General features: G+C 42.0%; 1 protein-coding gene across 4 annotated transcripts; it reads right to left on the reverse strand.

Moving 5' to 3' along the window:
- Window positions 1-409: 409 nt before the first annotated feature.
- prune2 (prune homolog 2 with BCH domain) lies at window positions 410-27,632 on the reverse strand. Of its 4 annotated transcripts, none has more exons than XM_061927287.1 (11): window positions 27,506-27,632; window positions 26,976-27,042; window positions 18,606-18,806; window positions 18,349-18,525; window positions 18,036-18,138; window positions 6,806-6,937; window positions 6,644-6,730; window positions 6,474-6,572; window positions 6,361-6,399; window positions 2,822-2,872; window positions 410-2,742 (listed from the first exon to the last, which is right to left on the reverse strand). In XM_061927287.1, exons 2-11 carry the CDS (start codon window positions 27,028-27,030, stop codon window positions 2,709-2,711), a joined length of 978 nt encoding a protein of 325 aa, XP_061783271.1. In that variant the 5' UTR covers window positions 27,031-27,042; window positions 27,506-27,632; the 3' UTR covers window positions 410-2,708. The 4 variants fall into 4 exon arrangements, with proteins under 4 accessions (XP_061783271.1, XP_061783272.1, XP_061783270.1 ...); XM_061927288.2 differs by lacking the exon at window positions 27,506-27,632 and adding an exon at window positions 27,146-27,212; XM_061927286.2 differs by lacking the exons at window positions 26,976-27,042; window positions 27,506-27,632 and adding an exon at window positions 26,439-26,653 and having other exon boundaries at window positions 410-2,739.

Raw genomic sequence — 27,632 nt, forward strand, 5'->3', positions numbered from 1 at the left:
ATTTTTTTTGTAGGGTTAGTAGGATGCAGTCAACCATAATAAACACTTTGTTCAATTAATATCTCTCGTATAGTTGTAAAACATATCTCGAAAAGATTTATATATATATATATTGTTTTTCATAATCAAATATTTTTAGAATTGAATACGAGCAAGTTTACAATTTTTTTTCATTACATTTTTTAAACTGTTGTCAATATAATACAGTACATTTGTAAACCATAACAATCTTTTTTTCTTAAAGATTGCAATTTTCAAATGTATATTATTTTAGATTTTTTTTTCATTACAACCGCTGTCAGTATGATACAGCGTGTTTGTAAACCACTATCATCTTTTTTTTATTTTTTTTTATTTAAGATTCAAAGCATTTATATATATATATATATATATATATATATATATATATATATATATATATATATATATATATATATATATATGTGTGACAAGGTTTTAAAAATATTTATGACCAATATTTTTAGAATTAAATATGAAAGGTATAATACCGTATATATATTTTTTTGTTTTTTCATAAAATGTTTTGGCAACTGTTGTCAGAGTGATGCATGGAAATTGTAGACCACTACAAACTATTTTAAAAATGATCTTAATCATACCATTATATCATTTAAAATGTGTTTTAAAATGAAACATTTAAACACATTTTTAATAGTTTTAACTAATATTTTTAGAATGAAAAATTATCAAGTATATAATATTTTATATTATTTTAAAAATGAAAAAATGCTATAAGTAAGATGCAGTGAATTTGTATACCACAACAACCGATATATTTATAACAATTTTTAAATGTGTGTTATAGGGTGTTAAAAATATCTGTTACTACTACATACTTTTTTTTTAATTGAAATATCAAACTTAGAATTTTTTGATGTTTTTTTTCCATTACATTTTTCGGAAATTGCTGTCAGTATGATACCGTTAATTTGTAGACCTCTACAAACTATTTAAAAATCATCTTCAACATACAGTTACATCATTAAAATAGTTTTAATACATATTGTTAGAATGAAAAATTATTAAGTTTATAATATTTTAAACAATTTTTATTTATTATCAGTAAGATGCAGTGAATGTGTAAACCACAAGAATCTCATTTGAAAAAAATAATATATATATTTTTAAATATGTGTTATAGGGTGTTAAAAATATCTGTTACTACTACATACTTTTTTTTAATTGAAATATCAAACTTATAATTTGTTGATGTTTTTTTTCCATTACATTTTTCAGAAATTGCTGTCAGTATGATACCGTTAATTTGTAGACCTCTACAAACTATTTAAAAAATTATCTTCAACATACAGTACATCATTAAAATACTTTAATACATATTTTTTGAATGAAAAATTATTAAGTTTATAATATTTTAGACTATTTTTTATTTATTATCAGTAAGATGCAGTGAATGTGTAAACCACAAGAATCTCATTAAAAAATATATATATATTTTTTTTTAAATGTGTGATAGGGTGTTAAAAATGTATGTAACATCCTTTTTTTGGAATAAAATATCAAATGTATAATATTTTAGATAATTTTTTTCATTACATTTTTGGAAACTGCTGTCAGTATGATGCTGTTAATTTGTAGACTACTACAAACTATTTATAAAAAAAATCTTAAACATACCGTTACATCATTAAAATAGTTTTAATACATGTTTTTAGAATGAAAAATGTTTAAGTTTATAATATTTTAGACTATTTTTTATTTATTATCAGTAAGATGCAGTGAATGTGTAAACCACAAGAATCTCATTTGAAAAAAATAATACATATATTTTTTAATTAGTGTGATAGGGTGTTAAAAATGTATGTAACAAAAACTTTTTTTAGAATAAAATATCAAAGTATAATATTTTAGATAATTTTTTTCAGTACATTTTTGGACCACAAAAACTATTTTTAAAATAATCTTAAACTTATATATTTTTAAATATGTTTAAGTATATTAAAATAAAATTATTGTCAAGTTTTTAGTATATTTAAAAAATATTTTTAGAATGAAAAATGATCAAATGTATAATATTTTAGATTTTAGCTTATTATTACATTTTTGGGGGAACTTGCTGTCGTTTGATGCAGTGGAATTCGACACTACTGTAGCAAAAAATAATAATAATAATAATAATAATAATGTTTTCTAAATATTTTACATACATTTTCAAAAAAGTTTAGAAAGTTTCTAATATTCTAGAAAAAAAAAATTAAAATTAGAATAAAATATAAAAAAAAACAGTAGTCAAAATGATGCCAAACCACAACAGTAATGGGATGTGTACCTAATGAAGTGTCCAGGGAGGCTCCATTAAATCAAGTTCTGCGTTGCGACTTTTATGCACTATTTTTGTTGTTGTCTTTGTTTTAGTCACAATCTTATTCTGAAAAGGTGACATCCTGATAGAAGTGATATGTGTGTGTGAGCAGGGTGATATTATTGCTTCACTTCCTGTCATGCACACGACAACAACAACAACAACAACACAAAACAAAACACACTACTGTAGATCGAGAGTGCCGATGTATTCCATGGGAATAACATCTACTGTTCCTCCATGTGTGCATGGGACTTATTCCTATTACCAGCTGTCACATTCAACTCTAAAATGTAATATTTTTTAACACACACACACACACACACACGCGCACACACACACAAGTACACCCAACAGGACAGTGACTTTAAGGGCCGCTGGCACCGGCTTGGTCTGCTCTGCTGTGAAGATAAATGAGTGTTAAATGAAAGAGTGTGTTTATCGCCGCTGACACACACACACACGCACACACACACTTACTCTGTTGTGTCGGCAGCTGTTGGCTCTGATCCCAGCAAAAAACTATTCACTCTGCAATGAAAGAAAATAATGTAATAGTTTGGAGGTGTGTTGGGAATTCCATCCATCAGACTTTTTAGTTCAAGTGTAAATTGTCCAAGTTTCATTTCTTAGCGCTGTGCTACATTCATTTCACCCTTTCATGATTTTCACTATAAAAAACTTCATGCCACCAAACATTGTGTGCGTTTTTGTGTGTATGCACGCGTGTGTGTGAATTGCACTGAAACTTTACAGTCCAGCTAGCTTCGCGGCTAAATATAGGTGGTTGCTTTGTTGGGTCTGCTCCGGTCTCTGGACATGCTACCCCTATTTTTTTTTTTCTTACTCCCCTCCCCAGCGTTTTCCTGTTTCCCACCTTTTTTGTAAGTGGCGCCGGAAATTGGCAGACCCGTCAGCGATCCTGTTCTGTCTTCCTGTTTGTCTGCTCTTGAATGGGATTGTGCTGAAAATCTTTATTTCCCCTCGGGGATTAATAAAGTATTTCTGATTCTGATTCTTGCCTCTCCCACACACTAGGTGTGGTGAAATTTGTCCTCTGCATTTGACCCATCCCCTCGTTCACCCCCTGGGAGGTGAGGGGAGCAGTGAGTAGCAGAGGTGGCCGCGCCCGGGAATAATTTTTGGTGATTTAACCCCCGATTCCAACCCTTGATGCTGAGTGCCAAGCAGGGAGGTAATGGGTCCCATTTTTATAGTCTTTGGAATGACTCGGCCGGGGTTTGAACTCACGACCTACCGATCTCAGGACGGACGCTCTAACCACTACGCCACTGAGTAGGTGTTAGCTTTTCCTCGTCCTCCAGTGATAATGGTACTGTGGAAAGGGAATGTGATCAGCGCGCTTTCACCGCCTCTGTCCAGGGTGCTGAAAACAGAGCGCCATCAGACGGGGGCGTGGCATGTGCTGACGGCGAGACACAGCTGGCAGATGATTGAGATTGCACAGGTGGTACGTGTTAATCTAATCATCTGTTGTCTTTAACAGTGAGCGGCCGGGTGCAGGAGGAGGAGGAGGATTGGAGCGACTGAAAAGTCAACACAAAAGTATCTATTAGAGGACTGTGAAAACATATTAAAAACCCTGTCATCTGCGCAACTGGCTTCCAGCGTGAATCTGTGAAAATGTAAGTAGACGAAGCTTACAGGTACTTAGTGCATTTGTACACTATAGAGGCGAGGATTAGTAACTTAGAAGCGTCTCCACACTGTATTGGTATTTTAACTAGCGAGCTATAGAAAATTGCCATCGACTAATTTTCCTGGTTGGCGACAGCACTACTGATTCATCTACAACATAATTGTGTGTGATATTTGTTGTACTCGAGTATTTTGTTGTCGCAGTGGAACCTTGATTTACAAACCCCTTATTGTGCAAACATTTTGATTTAACAACCACGGACCAAATAAAAGTATGATATGGTGTACGACCGTTTTGGTCAGCCATTGTGTCCCTGCAGGGCAGCCATTTTGTGCCAGGCAGCACATGCATTGTGGGCCTTCTGATTGATCTTATTCAGTCTGCACAGCAGGGCTGTGCTAATTGCTACTGCTTTCAGCATTTTTGCGAGTTTTGTCAGCTCAATATGAGTCTTCAGAAAGCAATGGACAAGTGATGTGTGGTTTGAAACATTCAGGGAGTCGACACTGCCTCGTCCTTCTTTTTGAGTGCACCACAGGGCAGTTCAGCTTCTTGTTGTTGTTTTGACTTTGTTAATAAACAGAAAGTTTATTCATCGCCCCCTTGTTATAATTGTTTGATATACAGCACTGTGTAGCGCTTTATATTGTGTTCAAAGTGTACAAACTTTTAATAAAGGCGTGTTTACTTTGTTCCAATATACAAACTTTTCTACAAACCCCAAAACCAGTGAAGTTGGCACGTTGTGTAAATCGTAAATAAAAACAGAATACAATGATTTGCGAATCCTTTTCAACCTATATTCAAATGAATAGACTGCAAGATATTAATGTTTGAACTGGTAAACTGTGTTATTTTTTGCAAATATTAGCTCATTTGGAATTTGGTGCCTGCCCCATGTTTAAAAAAAGCTGGCACAAGTGGCAAAAAAGACTGAGAAAGTTGAGGAATGCTCATCAAACACTTATTTGGAACATCCCACAGGTGAACAGGCTAATTGGGAACAGGTGGGTGCCATGATTGGGTATAAAAGCAGCTTCCATGAAATGCTCAGTCATTCACAAACAAGGATGGGGCGAGGGTCACCACTTTGTCAACAAATGCGTGAGCAAATTGTCCAACAGTTTAAGAACAACATTTTTCAAAAGAGCTATTGCAAGGAATTTAGGGATTTCACCATCTACGGTCCGTAGTATCATCAAAAAGTTCAGAGAATCTGGAGAAATCACTGCACGTAAGCGGCAAAAGCCCGTGACCTTTGATCCCTCAGGCGGTACTGCATCAAAAACCGACATCAGTGTGTAAAGGATATCACCACATGGGCTCAGGAACACTTACAAACTACAGTTGGTCGTTACATCTGTAAGTGCAAGGTAAAACTGTACTATGCAAAGCCAAAGCCATTTATCAACAACACCCAGAAACTCTGCCGGCTTTGCTGGGCCCGAGCTCATCAAAGATGGACTGATGCAAAGTGGAAAAGTGTTCTGTGGTCTGACAAGTCCACATTTCAAATTGCTTTTGGAAACTGTGGACGTCGTGTCCTCCGGACCAAAGAGGAAAGAAACCATCCATACTGTTACAGGCGCAAAGTTCAAAAGCCAGCATCTGTGATGGTATGGGGGTGTATTAGTGCCCAAGACATGGGTAACTTACACATCTGTGAAAGCACCATTAATGCTGGAAGGTACATACAGGTTTTGGAGCAACATATGTTGCCATCCAAGCAACGTTATCATGGACGCCCCTGCTTATTTCAGCAAGACAATGCCAATCCAGGTGTTACAACAGTGTGGCTTTGTAGTAAAAGAGTGCGGGTACTAGACTGGCCTCCCTGTAGTCCAGACCTGTCTCCCGTTGAAAATGTGTGGCGCATTATGAAGCCTAAAATACCACAACGAAGACCCCGGACTGTTGAACAACTTAAGCTGTACATCAAGCAAGAATGGGAAATGATTCCACCTGAAAAGCTTAAAAAATTGGTCTCCTCAGTTCCCAATTGTTTACTGAGTGTTGTTAAAAGGAAAGGCCATGTAACACAGTGGTAAAAATGCCCCTGTGCCAATTTTTTTGCAATGTGTTGCTGCCATTAAATCCTAAGTTAATTATTTTTTGCCCAAAGAAATTTAGTTTCTCAGTTCAAACGTTAAATATCTTGTCTTTGTAGTCTATTCAATTGAATATAAGTTGAAAAGGATTTGCAAATCATTGTATTCTGTTTTTATTTACCAATTACACAATGTCTTTGGGTTTTGTGTATTTGCGAACGCTGATTTGGAACCAATTAATTTGGCAAATAGAGGCAGTGTGTGTCGTGTCATAATTATTATGTTGTGTTTGTGCAAGAGTGACTTCTGACTTGAAGTTCTCGCCTGCTTCCTTCAGTTCCTGGTCAAGTCTGGAGGTCAGAGGTGAAAAAAGGTGTCAGGTGGGATCAATGAGAAAGGGAAAGGAGCTAACCCAACGCCTCACCTCATGATGCACTCTGGGATGTTGACGTTTTCCATAGGGATGAGATCTCGCAGCTCGTCCAAACTGTTGACGTATTTGATCTTGCTGCTGAACTTGGTGCTACGGGGCGGAGAGAAAGCGAAAAATACAACACACAATGTTTGGATATGGAAGTGGTCGGCAGTGTGTACCTGATGAAAGGCTTGGTGATGGCAAGGATGGTCCTGATGAACCAAGATGGATGCAGAATGATGAAGGATTTTAAATTCTTCCTCAGCCTGAATGACCAAAAAACAACAAAAGTGTGTTGGATTTTTTTTGTATGTTTAGTTTCATTGTTTGATGCTGATCACCTTCTGTCGATCATCTGGTAACATTTCTTCAGCCAACCAAGGCCTGGCATTCTTCTGTGGGGCGTGGCTCCGTTTAAATACACGATCATGTAGTCTTCTGCCACCATCAACTCCAAGGTACTGATCACAAACCTCAACACACATAATACACAGACTTAAAACCATAATACATAATCATATAAATAATAAAAATAAGCTTTCTGACCTTGGGGCCCAACTTTTCCTCTCAAAAATTAACACTGATTTTAATTGTATTTAACAATTATATCTAACCTACTTACAGTTTAACATGATAAACCTTGTTAAATGATATGAACAAATGTGTTAATCACAAAGATTAGTATCAAGGCTTAGGTCAGGCTGATATGAATATTCCGCAAAAAGAAAGGGATCATTAAAACTGATAAAAAATACATTCACATATACACAGTGCTAAAATAAGTACATTATAACTAAATTAATAATACATAATAATATTATATATGTTTCTTAACTAAACTGTCAATGAAATGAAAATACAGCTTCACCACATTAGTCATATTTTTTGCACTTAAAAAACTTCTACATGACTTTAACTACAGACTTCTACTGTAAGATATTGTCATTACTCCCACAAGTGGTGGTAAAAAGTATAAAACCAGAGTACCGCTGCTGAGAAACAGATATTTTTTGGTGGCTCTCGAGAGTGCGCTCCCGGAACAACAATGGGACTCGGCCCTATGGTTGATACACACTGCCTTAGCACACGCATAAAACCATACTACACACACAAACCACAATACACACATCAAATCATACTACAGATAAAAAACAATAGTACACACATAATCCATAGTACAAAACTAATCCATAGTACATACAAAAAACATACTACACACTTAAAAAACATTGTACACACACTTAAAAACATATACACATGAGCAGATTCCGATACTGATCAACCATGAGTGATATCGACCATTACCAATACCATTCACATATATTAACTGTACATTTTTCCATGTAGTAATAGGGTGTGCTATCTACAGTTTAACTATACCAACGCAATATTTAAACTAATTCCTTGTTCTCCTTTATTGTTTATTGTTTGATCAATACAAAGTCAATAGTCCACAATAACGAACCAGAATCAGAAACTACTATCTACTACTCATTTAAAACCTTTGGTTGTTGTCCTTTAAGTCCTCCTGTGTCCAGGGAATTATTACGTGAGTTAGTAAATATTAACAACAATGTATGTGCATATATATACTGTATATATATATGTATAAATGTTGTGAAAGACATAATGTCATGGCTGTCTTGAGTTTCCAATCATTTCTACAACTCTTATTTTTTTGTGATAGAGTGATTGGAGCACATACTTGTTGGTCACAAAAAACATTCATGAAGTTTGGTTCTTTTATGAATTTATTATGGGTCTACTGAAAATGTGACCAAATCTGCTGGGTCAAAAGTATACATACAGCAATGTTAATATTTGCTTACATGTCCCTTGGCAAGTTTCACTGCAATAAGGAGCTTTTGGTAGCCATCCACAAGCTTCTGGTTGAATTGTTGACCACTCCTTTTGACAAAATTGGTACAGTTCAGCTAAATTTGTTGGTTTTCTGACACAGACTTGTTTCTTTAGCATTGTCCACACGCTTAAGTCAGGACTTTGGGAAGGCCATTCTAAAACCTTAATTCTAGCCTGATTTAGCCATTCCTTTACCACTTTTGACGTGTGTTTGGGGTTATTGTCCTGTTGGAACACCCAACTGCGCCTAAGAACCAACCTCCGGGCTGATGATTTTAGGTTGTCCTGAAGAATTTGGAGGGAATCCTCCTTTTTCATTATCCCATTTAATCTCTGTAAAGCAACAGTTCTATTGGCAGCAAAACAGGCCCAGAGCATAATTCTACCACCACCATGCTTGACGGTAGATATGGTGTTCCTGGGATTAGAGGCCTCACCTTTTCTCCTCCAAACTTATTGCTGGGTATTGTAGCCAAACAGCTCAATTATTGTTTCATCTGACATTACATGGACAAAGATAAGACCTTCTGGAGGAAAGTTCTGTAGTCAGATGAAACAAAAATATCCCACACCCCCTGAAAATGATCTGTCGAGGGTACACTTATTAATGATGAAACATTATACCTATCTGCAATTATCGCGATTATTTTGTGTTAACTATGAACAATGGGATTAATCGCGATAACAATTTTAATTGTTTGACAGCCCTAATATATATGTATATATCAATCGATCTATCCATTTTATACCGCTTGTCCCTCTCGGGGTCGCGGGAGGTGCTATGGTCTATCCCGGCTTCATTCCGGTGGAAGGCGGGGTATACCCTGGACAAGTCGCCACCTCATTGCAGGACCAACACAGATAGACAGACAACATTCTCACTCACATTCACACACTAGGGACAATTTATTGTTGCCAATCAACCTATCCCCAGGTGCATGTCTTTGGAGGTGGGAGGAACCCAGGAGTACCCGGAGGGAACCCACGCAGTTGCAGGGAGAATATGCAAACTCCACACAGAAATACCCCGAGTCCAGGGATCGAACCAAGGACCTTTTTTTTTGGGTGAGGCACGTGCACTAACCCCAGTACCACCATGTTGCCGATTAGGGCTGTCAAACCATTAAGATATTTAATCACGATCAATCGCATTGTTCAAAGTTAACTCAAGATAATCTTGATAACCGGGAAACCCTGACATTAACAAAATTAATTGTCTTACATTACGATCATGCTTTGTCAGAGATGTTTTGTAATGTTATTCTGCGATACTCGGACTTGGAGGTGCTGATTCTCATCACAGTCGCTTCACACTTGACTGCAAACCAATCTAGTGAGAGCTGAAGATCCTGGCCAGATGAATTCATCCGGACCACATCATCTGCAAAAAGCAGACACCTAATACTGCAGCCACCAAACCGGATCCCCTAAATGCCCTGACTGCACCGAGAGATTCTGTCCATAATTGTTATGAACAGAATCGCTGACAAAGGGCAGCCCTGGTGAAGACCAACCCTCACTGGAAACAGGTCTGACTTACTGCCGGCAATGCTGACCAAGCTCTGACACCGATCATACAGGGAATGGACTGCCACAATCAGGTGGTCCTTTACCCCATACTCTCTGAGCACTCCCCACGGGACTTCCCGAGGGACACGGTTGAATGCCTTTTCCAAGTCCACAAAGCACAAGCAGACTGGTTGGGAAGACTCCCATGCACCCTCAAGAATCCTGCTGAGAGAGTAGAGCTGGTCCACAGTTCCACTATCAAGACGAAAACCACAATGCTCTTCCTGAATTAGAGGTTTGACCATCCGGTATAGCCTCTTCTCCAGTACCCCTGAATAGACCTTTCCGGGAAGGCTGAGGAGTGTGATCCCACGATAGTTGGAGCACACTCTGGTTCCCCTTCTTAAAGAGAGGAACCACCACCCCGGTCGGCCAATTCAGAGGCACCACCCTGAATGTCCACGCAATGCTGCAAAGTCTCGTCAACCAAGACAGACCCACAGCATCCAGAGCATTTAAGAACTCTGGGCGGATCTCATCCAACCCCGGGGCCTTGCCACCAAGGAGCATTTCAACTACCTCAACAAGAGAGCCCACCACAGATTCCCCATTGGAAGACGTGTAGGTGGGATTGAGGAGGACTTTGAAGTATTCCCTCCACCGATCCACAACATCCCGAGTCCAGGTCAGCAGCACACCATCCTCACCATGCACAGTGTTGACAGTGCACTGCTTCCCCTTCCTGAGGTGGTGGAGGTGGTCCATAATCGCTTTGAAGCCGTTTTCCATGGCTTCCCCGTACTCCTCCCATGTTTGAGTTGTTGCCTCTGCGACCGCCAAAGCCTCACTTTCGATTAGCCGACTAACCGGATTATAGAACGTACACATATTCAATGTCTTTCACTTACACTTTAATTTATTTGTGTCCAACATGACAACAATTGTGTCCGACATGGCAACATTTGTGTCCGACATGGCAACAATTGTGTCCGACATGGCAACAATTGTGTCCGACATGGCAACATTTGCGTCCGACATGGCAACATTTGTGTCCGACATGGCAACATTTGTGTCCGACATGGCAACAATTGTGTCCGACATGGCAACAATTGTGTCCGACATGGCAACAATTGTGTCCGACATGGCAACATTTGTGTCCGACATGGCAACAATTGTGTCCGACATGGCAACAATTGTGTCCAAAATGGCAACAATTGTGTCCGACATGGCAACAATTGTGTCCGACATGACAACAATTGTGTCCAAAATGGCAACAATTGTGTCCGACATGGCAACAATTGTGTCCGACATGGCAACATTTGTGTCCGACATGGCAACAATTGTGTCCGACATGGCAACATTTGTGTCCGACATGGCAACAATTGTGTCCGACATGGCAACATTTGCGTCCGACATGGCAACATTTGCGTCCGACATGGCAACATTTGCGTCCGACATGGCAACATTTGCGTCCGACATGGCAACATTTGCGTCCGACATGGCAACATTTGCGTCCGACATGGCAACATTTGCGTCCGACATGGCAACATTTGTGTCCGACATGGCAACATTTGTGTCCGACATGGCAACATTTGCGTCCGACATGGCAACATTTTTGTCCGACATGGCAACATTTTTGTCCGACATGGCAACAATTGTGTCCGACATGGCAACATTTGTGTCCGACATGGCAACAATTGTGTCCGACATGGCAACATTTGCGTCCGACATGGCAACATTTGCGTCCGACATGGCAACATTTGCGTCCGACATGGCAACATTTGCGTCCGCCATGGCAACATTTGCGTCCGACATGGCAACATTTGTGTCCGACATGGCAACATTTGTGTCCGACATGGCAACATTTGCGTCCGACATGGCAACATTTTTGTCCGACATGGCAACATTTTTGTCCGACATGGCAACAATTGTGTCCGACATGGCAACATTTGTGTCCGACATGGCAACAATTGTGTCCGACATGGCAACATTTGTGTCCGACATGGCAACAATTGTGTCCGACATGACAACATTTGTGTCCAACATGGCAACATTTGTGTCCACATTTACCCATTCACACACACATTCACACACTGATGGAGGGAGCTGCCATGCAAGGCGCTACCAGCACCCATCAGGAGCAAGGGTGAAGTGTCTTGCTCAGGACACAACGGACATGACGAGGTTGGTACTAGGTGGGAATTGAACCAGGGACCCTCGGGTCGCGCACGGCCACTCTTCCACTGCGCCACGCCGTCCCTTATAAAACATCTGAGGAGCCACATGACAAGTCTCTCTGCTTGTGGACATTTGCCACCTATTTTTTTCCCCCATTTATTTATTTCCCCACCGGCCCAAACTTTCTCACGTCACTGCCAATGCCCTCTGGCAAGCTAAGTGTCAACTCCAGCACGGTTAAGTTAAGATGTGCAAGGTGTCAACGCTATATTTCTGTTGTTGGCTGCCAGGATCAAACATCCAATTGAGGCCAACAAGGCTTGTTTACCCTATTTGACATGACAATATTTTGACACAATAAGCGTCTACTGCCATTATTTACAACATTTATTTACTCATGACATGTTCAGATTGTAATTGTGTTAGAAATTAACTATTGTTGTTGTTATGCTATGATAAAGATGTACCAAAAGTTTAAGAGAAATTATAAAACTTAAAACTAAAAATAAAGAATGGTAGCCTTTTTAATTGTTATTTTTTTATCATTTCTATTATTTGTATATTTAAAAGTTTTTGTTTACGTTTTAATTAATAATAAAAACATTAAAATATATTATATATTAATATTAAATACAAATATAATGAATAGCATTATAAATGTACACTATAATGTTACCTTTAATTTTGAACTGTACTTATTAATGATTAACTTTAGAAATATATATACATATATATATATATTTTTGGTTTAAAAGTTAGACTTTTAAAACGTATAATTCTACATTTAGACACAATATGAATACATCTTTAATTGTGATATTGGTCAGCACAAGTGCTCTTATTATTGTTATTTTTTGTGTTATTCTCATCATCATTAATATTGTTATTATTGTCATCATCATTAATTAAAAAATGTACTTTTATTTGCTGAAATAATAATATAATAAAGATAATATTATTAATGATAACAATAATATATTAATAATACTAATAATTGAAATCTGATTAGAAATGTTTGGAATTGTATTTGCTGTAAAATCAATGATCAAAAAAAAATTGTCTAACTCTATTTTCGGACTCAAAATAAACACAAAAGTAATGTGTTTTTAATTGCGACAATTGGCAGCACACATGTTGTAACAATAACAAAAACAACATTGTTATTATCATCATCATCATCATCATCATCTTTCTTGTTAATATCATTGTTGTTATTGTTATTATTACAAAAATATATATATTTTTTTAATTATCATTGCTATTATCGTTGTCATTATCATTATTCTGCGATGAGGTGGCGACTTGTCCAGGGTGTACCCCGCCTACCGCCCGAATGCAGCTGAGATAGGCTCCAGCGACCCCCCACGACCCCAACAGGGACAAGCGGTAGAAAATGGATGGATGGATTATTATTATTCTCATCGTCATCACTTAAATTTACATTTTGGATTAAAATGTTCTCATTAAAATGGGATTGTACTTGTAGGAATAATATTACAATAATGATAATAATTGCAAAAATTAAGTTGAAACTATCTTTTCAACTTTAGCTTTGAATTAAAAAAATGTAATTTGGCGCAAAATGTTTAATCTATATAAATGTATTACTTTACTTTTTTGCATTAAAACTATATTACCCTCATAATATATCATAATTGTTATTATTAAAGGTAGATTTTAGATTGAAATGTTATCATTTAAATTCACATGTAATATTTAGTATAATAGTATTGGTAATAATAGTAATAGAATACGATTAATTACATACTACACATACTGTATTTACATTACAATACCAGCACACATCCTAACTATATTTTTACCTTTTGTTCGTCAATTAAACAATTTCATTAATATATATGATAATCTAAATACATTACTATTTAGATATGGGGCGGTATAGCTCGGTTGGTAGAGCGGCCGTGCCAGCAACTTAAGGGTTGCAGGTTCGATCCCCGCTTCCGTCCGCCATCCTAGTCACTACCGTTGTGTCCTTGGGCAAGACACTTTACCCACCTGCTCCCAGTGCCACCCACACTGGTTTAAATGTAACTTAGATATTGGGTTTAACAATGTAAAGCGCTTTGAGTCACTTGAGAAAAAGCGCTATATAAATGTAATTCACTTCACTTCACTATAATTGTGGACTAAATTATGAAGGGAATTTATTTAGTTAGAATTACAAAACTTCAAAATTATTTTTATTAACCAACCAAAGTTAAAAGTTGCTGAAATTTTGCAGATTTTTCGGCTGTCAATTTCAAACTATCTGGTGGAGGCACACACAAGCTTGACTAAATAGACCGTAGCAAAAAATATGTGCTTCATAGAAAAGTCACAAAAAAAATGTAATTTTGTTCATGTTAAAGCAGGGGTGTCAAACGTCTGGCCCGTGGGCCGTATCAGGTCCGTGAACAGGTTTAACCTGACCCGCGACCTGCAAAATGAGTTTGCTTAGTATAAAAGGAGCTGCAATTTTTTAATAAAGAAGCTGCTGTTCTAAATATGTTCACTGGATGTCACAATAGCAATACCAGTGTAATACTCATCACACATACTTAATCCTCTTCGTCCCTTACGGGACATAAGGCTTCTCTGATCTGCCTCTATCTGGACCTGTCTTGAGCAACATGCTGTGCCTTGCCCCAGGTTAGGTTCATCTCCTTCAGCTCAGCTGTCACCGTACGCCGCCACGTGTTCTTGGGCCGGCCTTGCTTCCGTTTCCCAGGTGGAGTCCATCGTACTGCGATCTTGGGGATGCGGTCTTGGTCCATCCTGAGAACATGCCCAAGCCATTGGAATCGGCGGCATTTGATCACTAGCACCACACTGTTGCACTTGGTCTTCTTGTATAGATGTGCATTGGATATTTTCTCGGGCCAGAAGATTCAACAGAGTTTCCTGAGGCATCCATTGTGGAAGGCTTAAACTTTTTTCATGTCGTAGGATGTTACTCGCCAGCACTCCGAGCCGTACAACAATACAGATTTTACATTACTGTTGTAAAGTCGGACCTTCGTTCTTAAGCTATATTGCTTAGAAAAAGCACCCTGTGTCTTTACGAGTCTTGCTCTAATGTCCTTTTGCGCAGAGTTGTCCTTGCTGACGAGACTTCCCAGATAGGTAAAGCCCACATTATAGTCGAGAACGTGTCCATTCCCTGTGATTGGTACATCTGGAGTGGCATTAATGCACATCACCTGTGTTTTGGACACATTTATGTTCAGCCCTACCTGTTGGGCGAAATTGTTCAGTCTGTCAGTTTTCTCCTGCAGATGGATGTGCTATGGTGCAAGGACAGCAAGATCATCAGCAAAATCTAGATCTTCAAGTTGTGAGAACAAAGTCCACTGGATACCCCTGGGTCTGTCAGTTGTATTCCGCATGACCCAGTCTATGGCAATCAGGAAGAGAATGGGGGAAATAGTACACCCTTGCCGCACACCAGACTCCACAGTGAACCATGTAGATGGCTCACCATTAACAATGACGCTGCATTCAAAGTGACGGTAGAACATCCCTATGAGAGTGACCAGTTTTGGAGGAACTCCATAGACCCCAACAATATTCCATAGGGTGTCACGATGTAGGCTTTGCGAAAGTCGATGAAGTTGATGTGCAGGGGAGTGTTCCATTCTACACACTGCTTGATAATGTTCCTCAGAGCGAAGATCTGGTCTATGCAGCCCCTTCCTCTCCTGAACCCTGCTTGTTCCTGCCGTAGCTTCTGATCAATAGTGGAATCGATTCTGCCGAGTAAAATCCTGCAGAAGACATTAGATGGTACTGATAGCAGTGTGATGCCCCTCCAGTTGTCACAATTTTGGAGGTTTCCTTTCTTGGGGAGTTTGACAATCAGGCCCTTGTACCAGTCTTGAGGTATTACTTCCTTCTCCCAGATGTCTTTAAAGAGATCAGTAAGCACATTGACGGAGGTGTTAAGGTCAGCTTTCAGCATCTCTGCATGGACAGTCTATGCTGGCGGCTTTCCCATTCTTCAAGGCTTTGATCTCTTCCTTACTTGGGGGAGTGGTCTCGATGTCAAGGACACTTTCTGCTGGTGAAGGGTTGGCAGGATCATCTGGCTCTGGGCAGTTGAGTACCTCATAGAAATGCTCAGCCCATCTCAAGATCTGGCCACTCTCAGTGGTGAGGATGTTGCCTTGTTTATCTTTGACAGGGGCCGGCTGGCTGGTGTACGTGCCTGTGAGTTGCTTTGTGATCTTGTAAATCGTACTCAACTCAACCCGTGCAGCTGCACACTCAGCTTTCTCTGCTAGATCCTCAACAAAGGCCCTTTCGTCACTCCTTGCACTCTTCTTTACCTCTCTGTCCTTTTCCTTGTAGGCTTTCTAGACCTGCTCATGGAGCCTGGGCGATTTTTGTGCTAAGCATCTTGGCTGTCAGCTGCTTTCTTTCTTCAATTCTTTGCCAGGTGCCCGGTATTAACCATTCTTTGTTCCCTCTCTTTCTATAGCCCAAGACGTTGGTGGCTGCCCCTACGTAAGACTTTTTGATGTTCTCCCACTTGCCTTGAGTGTCTGAATCTTAGTCCGCAGGTTTGGCGAGAGCACTGAAGCGGTTCTTCAGTTCCAGGCAGAACACATGACACTGTTTAAAGATGATTGTCAGCTGACTTTAAGCGCCCTCTGTATTGGCTGACAGATGAAATAACGAAGCAGTAAGATGCAAAAACTTAAGTCAACATGACCATCATCTTTGTAGTTAGAGTTCCGTGCAGCGCACGCAATTGGTTAACGGCACGATGTGCACTCTGAACTCCATTGTAAAAATGTTTGTTTCTACATTTTTTGTTTGTTCCATTTTTTATGCTTAAACCTACCATGTTAACATGGGTTAAGTTTGTAGTTATGGTACCTTTAATTCAGCTATTATGGTGTGTGAGAATGAGATATTTTTAAGAGTTCTTTCTTTATCAATAGTCATGTTTAAAGCAGCCAATATTTTCCCATGTGTACACTTTGTGCTTGTATCTTATGTCCGCTAGTAAACTCTGTGTTTCACCTTGAAGGTGCTGGAATGTGTATTGGGAGTATAATGTACTCCCTTTTTACCTTATCAGTTTAGAACAATAAGGCTGTATTTTTTTCGGGCGGGAGGGGGCTTTTTTCATACTCAATAAGCTGACTGTTTCCGTGTGATTTTCAGACCGCTTTTTGATGCTGCTATTATAGCATCGTGAGGGCTGATTTCCTAAAGCTTTAGTAAAACTTGATAATATTGCTATTCTGTCTTGGTGGTCCTTCTTACTCAACATATATGTCATCCGAAAGAATTTGGGATTGACCAGTGTCTTTTATTCCCTGAGAGGAAGACTGGTCAGACGCAACAGGTGTCATTTTGACAATTGTTTTGCTGCATGAATGTGAGCGTGAATGTTGTCTGTGTTAGCCCTGCGATGAGGTGGCGACTTGTCCAGGGGGTACCGCCCCTTCCGCCCGAATGCAGCTTGGATAAACTCCTGCACCCTTGTGAATCCGAGAGGGACAAGCGGTAGAAAATGGATGGATGGATGGATGGATATATTATAATTTTAATATTTGAATAATGATAAACGAATGTGTTGCGGCAGTTGCGGATGTCACCAATGCGGCGGTTTGAGGAAACACTTGATTGCTTTTCCATACACGTCTTTAATGGTGAACTGCCAACATGAAAATGCTAAACAGGAAGTGCTTAAAGTTTAATGACTGAGTCTAAGTTCATTGTGTTCTATATGGTGTTTTGAAACTGCACCAATTTTTTCCTCAAAATGTTCAACTAACTTGAAGTGTTTCGCCAAGAGGATCATTTGTAATGTGTACATTTTCAGAATGTGCTATTTTTGGCCAGAGTAAGACAAAGAACACAATTTGAAGTTGTCTTTATTTTTAAATCATTATGCCATGTTTTTACCTGTCCGGCCTTTGTGGGAATAGATTTTCCTCCATGTGGCCCCTTAGCTAAAATGAGTTTGACACCCCTGTGTTAAAAGCATGCTAACAACTGCAGGCAAATACTCACAGGAAAAGATTCTCCATGATTTCGTGATAGTCGTCGCTGTTGCTGTCTGGCAGGAAACAGGCGGCAAACATGATGATGGCGTTCACACCGTTGCCGTAATAGCCTTAACATGTACAAAAACAAAAGTAACAGTTATCATGGCAATGACTCTGGCATTAGTGCCGTATGGTCGTGTTTCTGTGGCGAATTTGAAGAAAAACTGGGATAATTCAGAATAGACTGCGGCCAAAAAAACAAACATAAAGGTAATAATAATAATAACAATAATTTGGGAATGATATGTTTAGCATTTAGGATAGTAATTCTATGTTACCTCCATGGGAGATGACTCGCATGTACGGCTCGATGATCTTCATGTTGATGCGATGCTCCTGCTCACCGATGATCACCGTCCGCCATAGTTTGCCGTCCTGACGCTCCTCCTCGCCGCCGTAGGTCGGAATGGAGTCGTACAACTCGCTTGTCCGACTTCGACTGGCTGCTCTGGGATCTTCCAAAGAATACAAGAAGTATAAGCGCAACCGCGGGGTCGACATTTTTTTCATTTTTATTGTTTTATGGTTAGCCCACCGTCCCCGTCCATCTCGTGGTCCGTGCAGTCCAGGTAATCGCCTTCATCTGGAGTGTCAATGTCATCCACGTTGATGTCAAGGTCATCCGGCGTCTCCCCTAAGTCATCCTCGCTCTGGTCCAGAGAGAGACTGATGCGGGGGGCTGATAGCTTCTTCCGCTGGGTGGCGCCTCCTTCCAGAGGTAGGGAGGTGGGCGGGGCTGAAATAAAACAAGAGGTGGTGATTTTGATGTATTCGGCCTATCAACATGATCAGGCACAAAGATCTAAGCTAATGTTGGGTTGGGACCCCCTGGAGAGTTACAAGCAGCAGGGGAGATTTTCATGATTTTTTTGTCTACACTTTAGTATTCATGTTAGAACGATACACAAGCCTTCAGCAAGGTGGCAGCAGTGCTCAATCTGATCGACGGGCTCAATGTTCTACCCAGTAGAAACTGTAAGTGCACAGGAACACATGTACAAAACCCAAAACCAGTGAAGTTGGCACGTTGTGTAATTCGTAAATAAATACAGAATACAATGATTTGCAAATCCTTTTCAACTTATATTCAATTGAATAGACTGCAAAGACAAGATATTTAATGTTCGAACTGAGAAACTTTTTTTTTTTTTTGCAAATAATCATTAACTTGGAATTTAATGGCAGCAACACATTGCAAAAAAGTTGACACAGGGGAATTTTTACCACTGTGTTACATGGCCTTTCCTTTTAACAACACTCAGTAAACGTTTGGGAACTGAGGAGACCAATTTTTTAAGATTTTCAGGTGGAATTCTTTCCCATTCTTGCTTGATGTACAGTCTGTACAGCTTGTACAGACTGTATAATGCATATGTTCCTTCTTGACTGCACTTAAATGTAGAGTATATGTAGTATATGTAGAATATATTTATATTATTTATATATTATATATATATATAATATATTATATATATTATAGTATTTATTATTATTCTTGTCTATTGTGAGCGAACTGTGGTGCTGAATTTCCCTCAGGGATCAATAAAGTACTTCCTATTCTATTCTATTCTAACGTTGTTCAAGAGTCCTGGGTCTCCGTTGTCGTATTTTACGATTCATATTGCGCCACACATTTTCAATGGGAGACAGGTCTGGACTACAGGCAGGCCAGTCTAGTACCCGCACTCTTTTACTATAAAGCCACGCTGTTGTAACACGTGGCTCGGCATTGACTTGCTGAAATAAGCAGGGGCGTCCATGATAACGTTGCTTGGATGGCAACATATGTTGCTCCAAAACTTGTATGTACCTTTCAGCATTAACGATGTCTTCACAGATGTGTGAGTTACCCATGCCTTGGGCACTAATACACCCCCATACCATCACAGATACTGGCTTTTGAACTTTGCACCTATAACAATCCAAATGGTTCTTTTCCTCTCTGTTTCAGAGGACACAACATCCACAGTTTCCAAAACCAATTTGAAATGTGGACTCGTCAGACCACAGAATGCTTTTCCACTTTGCATCAGTCCATCTTAGATGAGCTCGGTTCCAGCGAAGCTGGCGACGTTTCTGGGTGTTGTTGATAAATGGCTTTCGCTTTGCATAGTAGAGATTTAACTTGTACTTACAGATGTAGCGACGAACTGTAGTTACTGACAGTGGTTTTCTGAAGTGTTTCTGAGCCCATGTGGTGATATCCTTTACACACTGATGTCGCTTTTTGATGCAATACCGCCTGAGGGATCCAAGGTCACGGGCATTCAATGTTACATGCAGATTCTCTGAACCTTTTGATGACATTACAGACCTTAGATGGTGAAATCCCTAAATTCCTTGCAATAGCTCGTTGAAAAATGTTGTTCTTAAACTGTTTGATCATTTGCTCACGCATTTTTTGACCCTCGGCCCATCCTTGTTTGTGAATGACTGAGCATTCAATGGAAGCTGCTTTTATACCCAATCATGGCACCCGCCTGTTCCCAATTAGCCTGTTCACCAGTGGGATTTTCCAAATAAGTGTTTGATGAGCAGGGCTTCACAGTGGAAGAGGGGTTAGTGCATCTGCCTCACAATACGAAGGTCCTGAGTAGTCTTGGGTTCAATCCCGGGCTCGGGTTCTTTCTGTGTGGAGTTTGCATGTTCTCCCCGTGACTGCGTGGGTTCCCTCCGGGTACTCCGGCTTCCTCCCACTTCCAAAGACATGCACCTGGGGATAAGTTGATTGGCAACACTAAAATTGGCCCTAGTGTGTGAATGTGAGTGTGAATGTTGTCTGTCTATCTGTGTTGGCCCTGCGATGAGGTGGCGACTTGTCCAGGGTGTACCCCGCCTTCCGCCCGATTGTAGCTGAGATAGGCTCCAGCGCCCCCCGCGACCCCAATGGGAATAAGCGGTAGAAAATGGATGGATGGATGGTGTTTGATGAGCATTCCTCAACTTTCTCAGTCTTTTTTGCCACTTGTGCCAACTTTTTTGAAACATGTTGCGGGCATCAAATTCCAAATGAGCTAATATTTGCAAAAAATAAAAAGGTTTTACAGTTCAAACGTTAAGTATCTTGTCTTTGCAGTCTATTGAATTTAATATAGGTTGAAAAGGATTTGCAAATCATTGTATTCTGTTTTTATTTACGATTTACACAACCTACCAACTTCACTGGTTTTGGGGTTTGTACTTACTACTTCTGCACAGCAGTAGTAGTTAGTACATAGAAACACATGTGTGCTTTCAACTTTCCTATACGTACTACTTCTACTCAGTAGAATTAGTTAGTACATAGGAACACATGAACACTTTCAGCCTATACTTGGTAGGAGTAGTAAGTACACAGGAGCACATGTGTACAGAGATAACGGCAGCTAAAACATAGAGAAGTTGTGACAGAAATGGAGGGGCAATAATGACTGTGTTGTACAAATACATTTTTAAAAAATGATCACGTTCATAATCATTCAGAGGGAGTTGCATTAAAAATGTTGTCTCCCAGAGGGGTCATGACAGAAAATAATTAAGAAGCACTGATCTAAGCAATAATTGCTGAACCTGACTTTGTGTCAGTTAATAAAATAGAAATAACATACAGAAAAAAAAATACAATAAAATGGGGAAAAATAACACTAAAACACATTATCAACACCCCCGTGACCCTGAGAGGGACAAGCGGTGGCAAATGGTTGGATAATATCTTTTGAAAACCTTTTTTAAAATAATGTTTTGCTTAGTATTGTCATTTTGTTTTTGTTATTCTTCATGATGTCATGAATTGTATTCATTGTTTTTATTTGGTTATATTTATGTACAGCACTTTCACGTTTTATATGTGCAAAACAAATAAACTTTGAAATGAATATACATTATTATTATTATTATTTTATTGGTAAATTAGCATCTAGTGTAAATAATAATAATCCTGGAAAATTATAAAAACTAAAGATAAAATAACTGAAAATCTATGTACAATTAAATTATTATTTTTTTTACATTATTTAATATACATTTGTAATATCAATTTGAAATCTTGCTGCATTAATAAAAGTGTGATTAAGTGTCATGATCATTACTAAAATATGTTAGGGGAACACATTGAGCAGTGACCCCAATATACAGAGAAGGTAGGTGACGTGCATGTTAAGAGTGTTTTTTTTTTAGGAGCAACTGAGGCCCCATGTGCACTAAGGTTATCCAGGGTAAATTCCACTTAACCTTATCCTTGTCCACACACACACGCACAATGGTCGTTTAAAGGCCTACTAAAATACGATTTTCTTATTCAAACGGGGATAACAGGTCCATTCTATGTGTCATACTTGATCATTTCGCGATATTGCCATATTTTTGCTGAAAGGATTTAGTAGAGAACATCGACGATAAAGTTCGCAACTTTGGTCGCTGATAAAAAAGCCTTGCCTGTACCGGAAGTAGCAGACGATATGCGCATGACGTCACAGGTTGTGGAGCTCCTCACATCTGCACATTGTTTACAATCATGGCCACCAGCAGCGAGAGCAATTCGGACCGAGAAAGCGACGATTTCCCCATTAATTTGAGCGAGGATGAAAGAATTGTGGATGAGGAAAGTGAGAGTGAAGGACTAGAGGGCAGTGGGAGCGATTCAGATAGAGAAGATGCTGTGAGAGGCGGGTGGGACCTGATATTCAGCTGGGAATGACTAAAACAGTAAATAAACACAAGACATATATATACTCTATTAGCCACAACACAACCAGGCTTATATTTAATATGCCACAAATGAATCCCTCCTCTCTGAGCTGCCACCTTAACGTGGTAGAGGAGTTTGCGTGTCCCAATGATCCTAGGAGCTATGTTGTCCGGGGGCTTTATGCCCCCTGGTAGGGTCTCCCAAGACAAACTGGTCCTAGGTGAGGGATCAGACAAAGAGCGGCTCGAAGACCTCCATGAATAATAAAAAACAGGGACCCAGATTTCCCTCGCCCGGACGCGGGTCACCGGGGCCCCCCTCTGGAGCCAGGCCCGGAGGTGGGGCACGATGGCGAGCGCCTGGTGGCCGGGCCTGTCCCCATGGGGCCCGGCCGGGCACAGCCCGAAGAGGCAACGTGGGTCCCCCCTCCAATGGGCTCACCACCCATAGCAGGGGTCATAGAGGTCGGGTGCGATGTGAGCTGGGCGGAAGCCGAAGGCAGGGCACTTGGCGGTCCGATCCTCGGCTACAGAAGCTAGCTCTTGGGACGTGGAACGTCACCTCGCTGGGGGGGAAGGAGCCTGAGCTAGTGCGCGAAGTGGAGAAGTTCCGGCTAGATATAGTCGGACTCACTTCGACGCACAGCAAGGGCTCTGGAACTAGTTCTCTCGAGAGGGGCTGGACTCTCTTCCACTCTGGCGTTGCCGGCAGTGAGAGGCGACGGGCTGGGGTGGCAATTCTTGTTTCCCCCCGGCTCAGAGCCTGTACGTTGGAGTTCAACCCGGTGGACGAGAGGGTAGCTTCCCTCCGCCTTCGGGTGGGGGAACGGGTCCTGACTGTGGTTTGCGCTTACGCGCCAAACCGCAGCTCAGAGTACCCACCCTTTTTGGATTCACTCGAGGGAGTACTTGAGAGTGCTCCCCCGGGTGATTCCCTCGTGCTACTGGGGGACTTCAATGCTCATGTTGGCAACGACAGTGAAACCTGGAGAGGCGTGATTGGGAAGAATGGCTGCCCGGATCTGAACCCGAGCGGTGTTTTGTTATTGGACTTTTGTGCCCGTCACAGATTGTCCATAACGAACACCATGTTCAAACATAATGTCCATATGTGCACTTGGCACCAGGACACCCTAGGCCGCAGTTCCATGATCGACTTTGTAGTTGTGTCATCGGATTTGCGGCCTCATGTTTTGGACACTCGGGTGAAGAGAGGGGCGGAGCTTTCTACCGATCACCACCTGGTGGTGAGTTGGCTGCGATGGTGGGGGAGGATGCCGGACAGACCTGGCAGGCCCAAACGCATTGTGAGGGTTTGCTGGGAACGTCTGGCAGAGTCTCCTGTCAGAGAGAGTTTCAATTCCCACCTCCGGAAGAACTTTGAACATGTCACGAGGGAGGTGCTGGACATTGAGTCCGAATGGACCATGTTCCGCGCCTCTATTGTCGAGGCGGCTGATTGGAGCTGTGGCCGCAAGGTAGTTGGTGCTTGTCGTGGCGGTAATCCTAGAACCCGTTGGTGGACACCGGCGGTGAGGGATGCCGTCAAGCTGAAGAAGGAGTCCTATCGGGTTCTTTTGGCTCATAGGACTCCTGAGGCAGCGGACAGGTACCGACAGGCCAAGCGGTGTGCGGCTTCAGCGGTCGCAGAGGCAAAAACTCGGACATGGGAGGAGTTCGGGGAAGCCATGGAAAACGACTTCCGGACGGCTTCGAAGCAATTCTGGACCACCATCCGCCGCCTCAGGAAGGGGAAGCAGTGCACTATCAACACCGTGTATGGCGGGGATGGTGTTCTGCTGACCTCGACTGCGGATGTTGTGGATCGGTGGAGGGAATACTTCGAAGACCTCCTCAATCCCACCAACACGTCTTCTTATGAGGAAGCAGAGCCTGGGGAGTCTGTGGTGGGCTCTCCTATTTCTGGGGCTGAGGTTGCTGAGGTAGTTAAAAAGGTCCTCGGTGGCAAGGCCCCAGGGGTAGATGAGATCCGCCCGGAGTTCCTTAAGGCTCTAGATGCTGTGGGGCTGTCTTGGTTGACAAGACTCTGCAGCATCGCGTGGACATCGGGGGCGGTACCTCTGGATTGGCAGACCGGGGTGGTGGTTCCTCTCTTTAAGAAGGGGAACCGGAGGGTGTGCTCTAACTATCGTGGGATCACACTCCTCAGCCTTCCCGGTAAGGTCTATTCAGGTGTACTGGAGAGGAGGCTACGCCGGATAGTCGAACCTCGGATTCAGGAGGAACAGTGTGGTTTTCGTCCTGGTCGCGGAACTGTGGACCAGCTCTATACTCTCGGCAGGGTCCTTGAGGGTGCATGGGAGTTTGCCCAACCAGTCTACATGTGTTTTGTGGACTTGGAGAAGGCATTCGACCGTGTCCCTCGGGAAGTCCTGTGGGGAGTGCTCGAAGAGTATGGGGTATCGGACTGTCTGATTGTGGCAGTCCGCTCCCTGTATGCTCAGTGCCAGAGCTTGGTCCGCATTGCCGGCAGTAAGTCGGACACGTTTCCAGTGAGGGTTGGACTCCGCCAAGGCTGCCCTTTGTCACCGATTCTGTTCATAACTTTTATGGACAGAATTTCTAGGCGCAGTCAAGGCGTTGAGGGGATCTGGTTTGGTGGCTGCAGGATTAGGTCTCTGCTTTTTGCAGATGATGTGGTCCTGATGGCTTCATCTGCCCAGGATCTTCAGCTCTCACTGGATCGGTTCGCAGCCGAGTGTGAAGCGACTGGGATGAGAATCAGCACCTCCAAGTCCGAGTCCATGGTTCTCGCCCGGAAAAGGGTGGAGTGCCATCTCCGGGTTGGGGAGGAGATCTTTCCCCAAGTGGAGGAGTTCAAGTACCTCGGAGTCTTGTTCACGAGTGAGGGAAGAGTGGATCGTGAGATCGACAGGCGGATCGGTGCGGCGTCTTCAGTAATGCGGACGCTGTATCGATCCGTTGTGGTGAAGAAGGAGCTGAGCCGGAAGGCAAAGCTCTCAATTTACCGGTCGATCTACGTTCCCATCCTCACCTATGGTCATGAGCTTTGGGTTATGACCGAAAGGACAAGATCACGGGTACAAGCGGCCGAAATGAGTTTCCTGCGCCGGACGGCGGGGCTCTCCCTTAGAGATAGGGTGAGAAGCTCTGCCATCCGGGGGGAGCTCAAAGTAAAGCCGCTGCTCCTCCACATGGAGAGGAGCCAGATGAGGTGGTTCGGGCATCTGGTCAGGATGCCACCCGAACGCCACCCTAGGGAGGTGTTTAGGGCACGTCCGACCGGTAGGAGGCCGCGGGGAAGACCCAGGACACGTTGGGAAGACTATGTCTCCCGGCTGGCCTGGGAACGCCTCGGGGTCCCACAGGAAGAGCTGGACGAAGTGGCTGGGGAGAGGGAAGTCTGGGCTTCCCTGCTTAGGCTGCTGCCCCCGCAACCCGACCTCGGATAAGCGGAAGAAGATGGATGGATGGATGGACAAATGAATCCCGCATAACAAACACCTCCCCCCTCCCGTCCATATAACCCGCCAATACAACTCAAACACCTGCACAACACACTCAATCCCACAGCCTAAAGTACCGTTCACCTCCCCAAAGTTCATACAGCACATATATTTCCCCAAAGTCCCCAAAGTTACGTACGTGACATGCACATAGCGGCACGCACGTACGGGCAAGCGATCACATGTTTGGAAGCCGCAGCTGCATGCGTACTCACGGTACCGCGACTGTGCATCCAACTCAAAGTCCTCCTGGTAAGAGTCTCTGTTGTCCCAGTTCTCCACAGGCCAATGGTAAAGCTTGACTGTCATCTTCCGGGAATGTAAACAATGAAACACCGGCTGTGTTTGTGTTGCTGCAGTCGGCCGCAATACACCGCTTCCCACCTACAGCTTTCTTCTTTGCTGTCTCCATTGTTCATTGAACAAATTGCAAAAGATTCACCAACACAGATGTCCAGAATACTGTGGATTTTTGCAATGAAAACAGACGACTTAATAGCTGTCCACCATGCTGTCCCACAATGTCCTCTACAATCCGTGACGTCACGCGCTGACGTCATCATACCGAGATGTTTTTAGCAGGATATTTCGCGCAAAATTTAAAATTGCACTTTAGTAAGCTAACCCGGCCGTATTGGCATGTGTTGCAATGTTAAGATTTCATCATTGATATATAAACTATCAGACTGCGTGGTCGGTAGTAGTGGCTTTCAGTAGGCCTTTAACACACACACACACACACACACACTTACCAGGTCTACTTTCGCTTCCTTCAGAGTTCATTTTAGGCTCCGACATCAGCTCCATCCCGAGGAGGACCTGCAATAAGAGCGCATAAAAACAACAACACATCATGATGGTGTAATTATTCTACAGTACAAGTGGAAAATAGTCATTCTCAAAATAAAGCTCATTTTCCCACCCTTGAAAGGAGGAGGAAGGAGATGCTGGGAGACAGCAGGAAGTGTAAGCTAGGTACTTATTACGTCATCACAACAATGCCCCCCCCTCCCTCCTTCTTCCCCCCCACTACCACCCGCACTACATTCCAAACAAACGACGACGTCAAAGAAGCAAACACCCGACATTGAGCTCACTCGTACTGGACGAGGCCATTTAAGACGGATAATTGGCGTCTGTGTGCAGCATCCTCCTTCGTGGAGGATGCTGAGATGTTCCACTTTCACTCAGCGTCCCGCCCCTCCCCCTCCTGCCTGCGTGTTAAGAAGAGCCACAAAAACACCATCAAGGTCTCCTTCTTCATGTCGTTTTCTTTACTCACCGCTGCTGGAGAGGGAGCTGCTGTGTGTCAAAACATGGATCCCAGCGCCTCACTTCCTGCTGCCAGCCTCTCGCCGGAGATACTCGGCGCGCGAACCGCTCACAGCTGCCACCATTTTATGGTCACA

This window comes from Nerophis lumbriciformis, linkage group LG32 (assembly GCF_033978685.3).
Source record: "Nerophis lumbriciformis linkage group LG32, RoL_Nlum_v2.1, whole genome shotgun sequence".
NCBI classification, from domain to species: domain Eukaryota; kingdom Metazoa; phylum Chordata; class Actinopteri; order Syngnathiformes; family Syngnathidae; genus Nerophis; species Nerophis lumbriciformis.